Source organism: Brugia malayi (assembly GCF_000002995.4).
Source record: "Brugia malayi strain FR3 genome assembly, contig: Bm_v4_ChrX_scaffold_001, whole genome shotgun sequence".
Lineage (NCBI taxonomy): Eukaryota > Metazoa > Nematoda > Chromadorea > Rhabditida > Onchocercidae > Brugia > Brugia malayi.
In genome coordinates, this window is record NW_025062479.1 from 1,361,894 (window position 1) to 1,367,893 (window position 6,000).

The 6,000-nt window shown below is 33.2% G+C and overlaps 2 protein-coding genes across 2 annotated transcripts; one reads left to right on the forward strand and one right to left on the reverse strand.

Annotated features, from left to right (window-relative positions):
• Positions 1–592: 592 nt before the first annotated feature.
• Positions 593–2,060, reverse strand: Bm17889 (Uncharacterized protein; the record flags this gene model as incomplete). Its single annotated transcript, XM_043073224.1, has 5 exons — positions 593–628; positions 865–1,010; positions 1,140–1,311; positions 1,570–1,776; positions 1,944–2,060. 5 exons carry the CDS (start codon positions 2,058–2,060, stop codon positions 593–595), a joined length of 678 nt encoding a protein of 225 aa, XP_042929158.1.
• Positions 2,061–2,258: 198 nt separating this feature from the next.
• Bm17890 (Uncharacterized protein) lies at positions 2,259–2,722 on the forward strand (the record flags this gene model as incomplete). The annotated part of the gene is made up of 2 exons (XM_001895708.2): positions 2,259–2,361; positions 2,451–2,722. The coding sequence occupies 2 exons, from the start codon at positions 2,259–2,261 to the stop codon at positions 2,720–2,722; spliced, it is 375 nt and encodes a 124-aa protein (XP_001895743.1).
• Positions 2,723–6,000: the final 3,278 nt, after the last annotated feature.

The window sequence follows — 6,000 nt, forward strand, 5'->3', positions numbered from 1 at the left end:
TTTTCCATATTTTTGGGTTTATGGAAAGATTTTTGATTGAACACTTATCCTATACACTTAAAAATTAGACTACTATATATTTGCATATTTTATATGCTCTTCTGTCCTCAGAAAACATTCTTTCTCTAGACCTGTATTACTGTTTTGTGTCTTGGAAGAGGTCAACGAAAGCAGTAAGTTATCAAATAGCAGCGTTAAGATTAAGAAAAAAAGATTCTTTTATCAACACTGCTATCAAACTGAGGAGTAGATTAACTGGTACGACTGAACCGAAGGATACACTGTTGCAAAATGAAATACAACTAACATTGCAATTAACAATTTTTTGCCCTAATGTAGCATATCTAAGCTGGAAATCGTTCGTCAATTATTTTTCATGTTTGTTTCCAATGATGATGATAATTTCCAATGAAATGTGTGCTATACATATAGACCGGAAACAGATGAAAATGAAAAGTTGGATAACATGAGCATGCATCGTTTTTGATTATGCATTATCATCCTTTTTTACTGCATTTAACATTATTTTAACATTTTCTCACGTGCGAGTTCAATTTTGCCTTGATCTTTCGTGTCATCCTTATCACTTCATCTATTGTGACTCGTCGCTTGACGATCCTTTTTTGTCCTGAAAGCTATTCCATTATTACCTCTTCCTTTATTTCCCCTGGTTTTTCTCAATTTAACATCCTCCTTCCCTCACAACTATGAACTCAAATTTGCTCGGCATTCCCTACAAATCGGCAATGGCGCAAGCACTTACACAGAAATCATTAAAGTCAAATAATGACTCAACAATGACATCCACTCGTTGTATTGCTTTTCATCTGTCATATATTCTTAGCAGTTAAAAAGTCAACTCACTTCTTCAACAACTGATGAGTCATAAACAATGAATATTCCGAACAGGTATGCCAAGTTGCCGGCCAAAAAGCACACTCCCAAAATGGTGTACAACAACACGCCCATTGTAATTGTGATAAGACTTTCGTTGCTTTCACGAATACCAACTAAAAAATTCGCCTATAAAATGATATTTGTTTTAAGTAAAGTGAGAAATAGACAAATCTCTCGAATTATTGGCATTTGATAAGGAGTAATGAAGTGATGGGTTTTTAATGAAGTTCACTTAGGAAAACCTCTGAATGGTTGATGCTCATGCTTCTTCTGATTATTTTCCTGAACAGATCGTTTCCAAATCCGTGGCAAAAAATTTAATCTTCCTCTACGGCAAAACAAATCCACTTTAGCTAATCCATAGGCAGTTCTGGTAGCGTTATCAAAGTATGCATCATCATGGCACCTGTTAGGCTATAAATATTTCCTGAGGTAAAATGAAGCAAAATCAGTTATTGGTGCAGAAACAATTCCTTTGAGCAAAACATTTTAAACTTTTAATTTAACAGCAATACTCGAAATCATTTAACTCTGATGCAACGAAATAGTTCGAACAAATTTGTTTTCTTTCTCATAGCAATTACAATTAATTAAGATCAATTCTGGTACACCTCTTTTTGTTGTCAATTAATCAGTCATCATAAACAAATAGATTTATATTATCTTATTTACTTGATCTATCGATCTGCTGTAATTGTATGGTGTAGCCCATGCAATCACACTTGAGCTCTTCCTCATTGCTTTCACACTTGCGCCAAATATCATTTTGATAACTTCATTGCACCAATTCGTCCTGCTAACAATGATAAAGATCTTCTTGGAAGCTTCCACTTTTACTTTTGAATATTTGCAATCATTTAATCGATATATCTGTGATATCTGTAACATTAATATTATATAAATGCCACATCGTGATTTCCAGGATCCTGAAGCATCTATAACGGTCCAGTAATTTCTTGAAAACAACTCATCTCACTCTGTCACTAATGCATTCATTGTTTCGCTGCAAAGATAGCAACTTTTAAATTTAAACTTCGACTACGTACATTATTATACCAGTGCTGCTCTATGAAAAGTGATAAGTGATGCAGGATGATGTTATTCGAGCTTATCTGTGACACCATCAGCAGCACAGCAACAACGATTGCCAAATGCAACCGCATTCCAGCGAACGTTCTCCGTACAATAATCAATCTTACATTCTAGTGGCATAAAAATGAAATTTACAATTAAATTATCATAATTCCGTATATTAGGTAATATTACAAACTGCATTAAAATGCATTACTGAACTCCTTCAATTCTATTTGTTTGCTGCGATTAAAGCGGTTTACTCTAAAAGTACAAAGGATTTTCTGGAAATGAATGGAAATACTAAAGAGTGCAATAACGATAACAAACATTTTTTGGATAGCTTGAATATCCACTACTGCAGGGGAAATACCAATGAAAGATCAGAAACAGGTGATGATGAATTGCGCAACGACTTTTCGTTCTATTATAGTTCTTCAATTTCATTAATTGCAAAAGCAAATATCTTAAAAGTTTTTTAGATAAACGAAGCTATGAATGCCTCTATCCTGGGTGTGCTGTGATCGCGAAAAGTTACAACGAATATATAACACATAGGAAGACACATGGTCAACCTTTCATCTATGAATGCAAAGTGCCCGATTGTGGGAGGACATTCCACCATTATTCATCATTTCGCAGTCACAAACAGACGCATGAACCTAATCCTCAGTGCGAGGGTTGTGGCAAATTCTTCGCCACCAGGAATGCACTGCAATATCATAAGAGGATCTGCCAAACAAAATATCGTTAGTTTGCAAATTTAACAAAATTTTAAACACATATGTGAGTCTGAAATGGAGTGCCTGTGAAATGTACTATGGAACATCTGTGACCGCTGGACCAAGATAGTTGATACAACGGAAAATTCACAATTACATTTTGTTGTAAGGCTGTTGAAAGGACTTAAATTTATACTGCCGTTTATATCCACCTCTTTCACAGATACCATACCTTCTAGCAGAAATTCCTTCAGTTTTTCCTTGAGAAAATTAGTCGTGAACTTTGTTGTATATCTGGGACATTGTAACTCTTTCCACAGTTAAGGCACTGCATCGTAATGGTTTCATGTGCATGCGTATTATTCCAAATAAATCTTCCTTCCCTTGAGCAATAAAACTTACATCAGCAATTAATAGCTCAATACCTGGCATAGTTTCATCTGCAAAACCAATACCAAGGTCAATCATAATCCACTTGCCTCGGTAATGATACAGGCTAACATTCATCTCAATCCTGTTCACCCCTCCAAGTGGAAAAAACAAAAATTCGTTTTTGTTTATAATCATTAATTTTAAATTATTAAAATAGAGGGTAGCAAAACTTCGGCTTTAAATAAAGGAGTTTGTTACTTTCAATAACTCTAAAAAGAAAAAGAAATCCCCATGATTTTAGGTACTCTATCTACCAAAACTTTTATCCAATGCAAGATCGATACATATATATGCTCAAAAATAATTAAGCAATTTCTTGTGGGTTGAAAATACAAGAACCATCGGTTGATCTCTCTCTTATTTCAAGCATAGTAAGTTTACCGCTGTCAACTTCAATAGCATGAACGTGAAATTGCACTTTTAGGTAAGATTAGACATATCTCATATGCTAATCTGAGGATAAAGAAGGAAAAAAAAAAGGATTTAAAGAAGCAATTATGCCTTAAAATGGCAATTACTCTCCTCACATATCGAAATAATTAAGCTTGGCCACATAAAAGAATTAAAGGAGATCTTTAATTAATCACAGCTGAATAACGCTTTAGCAAATTCTTTATTAGTGAACTCCCTCAGGTCCTCTATACTCTTAACAATTCCTATAGCGCGTAAATTTATAAGTTTCTACAAGTCCAATCAACACTCCTCCCAGCATCATCTAGCTTTGTTATAATAATTAATCCTGTAACACTAACTAACCATTTTAGCAAATGCCTCTAATTATGTATTTTGACCGGTAGTCGCATCAAGAACCAAAATAACATCATGAGGAGCAATGCCATCCAATTTCTTTATCTTTCTTTATATCTTTGATAAGTCCTCCATAACGTTAACATCATTTTGTACCCTGCGTGCTTACTAAACAAATTCAAGGGAGTGCTCGTTTTAAAATTACAATATATAGAATGGTATGCACTACGTGTATTTATAAAGTTAAATACAACGTTTTACGTGCAATTTTAAAGTGAAATGCATTTAATTTCCAATCTAAATATGTTATAAAATAGGATGTTGATTTACAGGTAATCTCATGAGTTATAGTGAGAAGAGTTTAGACCATTATGAACCTCAATTTTGTCACAATACCCCAGCTAAAAACTCATTTATATCTCATTATCAACAACCTCATAGATGCACAACAAACCAGACCCTACATGTACATACCTGCATACTTCTTTACAGCATCATGACCTCTTAAGATTTTTATTGCATCAGCGTTACAGTTACTACTTTCCACACAACCGTTTTATTTATAAATGTTAATATTATAGATTAATATATAATTTAATAACCAACCCCAACTTATTAGAAAATCATCTTCTAACTTTTACACCACCACCAACCTTAATACGGCTAGGATAGAAGGACCCGAGCCCCTGCATAGCAACACCGAAAACCACTTGGCTACACCCACCTCAACTCTCCTCACATCAACAACACACTATTAACCCAATTAGTATGATTTATTTCCTTTATAGATATAATCACAATACTGGTTGATGCATTGCCTCAACTTATTCTACAGTTTTATCAACTTGATCGCTTCTGCTTTCCATAATTGCTATTTTCCTGTATTCTCTTGCACTCATGAAGATATGCAACATATTACTTTGTGTATAGGAATTGTTCATTTTACTTTTTACAGAGGATATTATTTGCTCTCTTCTCCTCTCTTCTAATCTCTGATAGATCTCAATCTTATATCTTCATATTATGCGTGTTGTATCATTTGTTTGTAGAAAAAAAAAGTTTTTTTTTAAGAAAAAAAATTGGCAAGACTTCTTTTAATGATAAAAATATCTAATATACAACATTTTGCATAATTCAATGATCTTTCTTGAGCAATCCTTTCAATTTACATTTCATTGTCAGTTTGATATGTTTATGCCATTACGGAAGCAATCCTAAATCACAATATCACAACGAAATTTTTCATTTGCTTACTGTATTATGATGACGGTGATATCAGCAATGTGGAACAAATTCTAAATTTCAACTTTGACAGGCGTTAACGTGCAGATTTCTCGTTCATCCTCTTTTTTTCTCATCCATTAAGACGAGATATATGTAGTGAGAATCACTCAATTTTTTATTTCGTCTCCCGTTTCGATTACATTCCAAAACAGAATTTTAAAAAATGCTTATTTAGATTGATCTACCGAGAAAAGATGATCAAATAACGTAGCATCAAGAGATAAACGCAACTTACGGCTTATCCAGTAGCGGATGAAAAAGTTGAAACAAATGTTACACAAATATTTATATTGCTTGATATCCTTGCAAAAAAAATACTTAATCATTTTGGCTGGTCATATTTCACTTCGCATTTATCCCAAATCTTTGATTTCAAATCAGTTTTCTACTTTGATCATTGCATCATGTGCATTGACATGAGAAGGCATCATTGATACCGTGTGTATTGAAATGAGGAATTGATCATAAAGCTTCAAAAATATGGTTAAATTCAGAGCATCAAAGCTTATACAAAACTAAAAGATGTTTGACAAACTTTCCACAAAAAAGTTTTGCAAATCAAACAGTCTCTCAAGAAGGACTATTTTCCTTATTTTGACCATAAAATCCCTTTGGCTGCAAATGAATTCATAAGTCTACCAAACTTCGCGGAGAGAAAATACCTTGCCTTAAGCCCTTAACATTATAAAAAATCATTGAAATCATTTAACATTTTGTCTTATTACATTTTTATTTGATATGATCTTCCTTCTTGCTGCAAATTCTTTTTTTTTTTTTTTTTTCACTAGGACGATTTCAAATAAAATATTTGAAACATTACTTTGAAATGCTGATATAGTAATGAAAT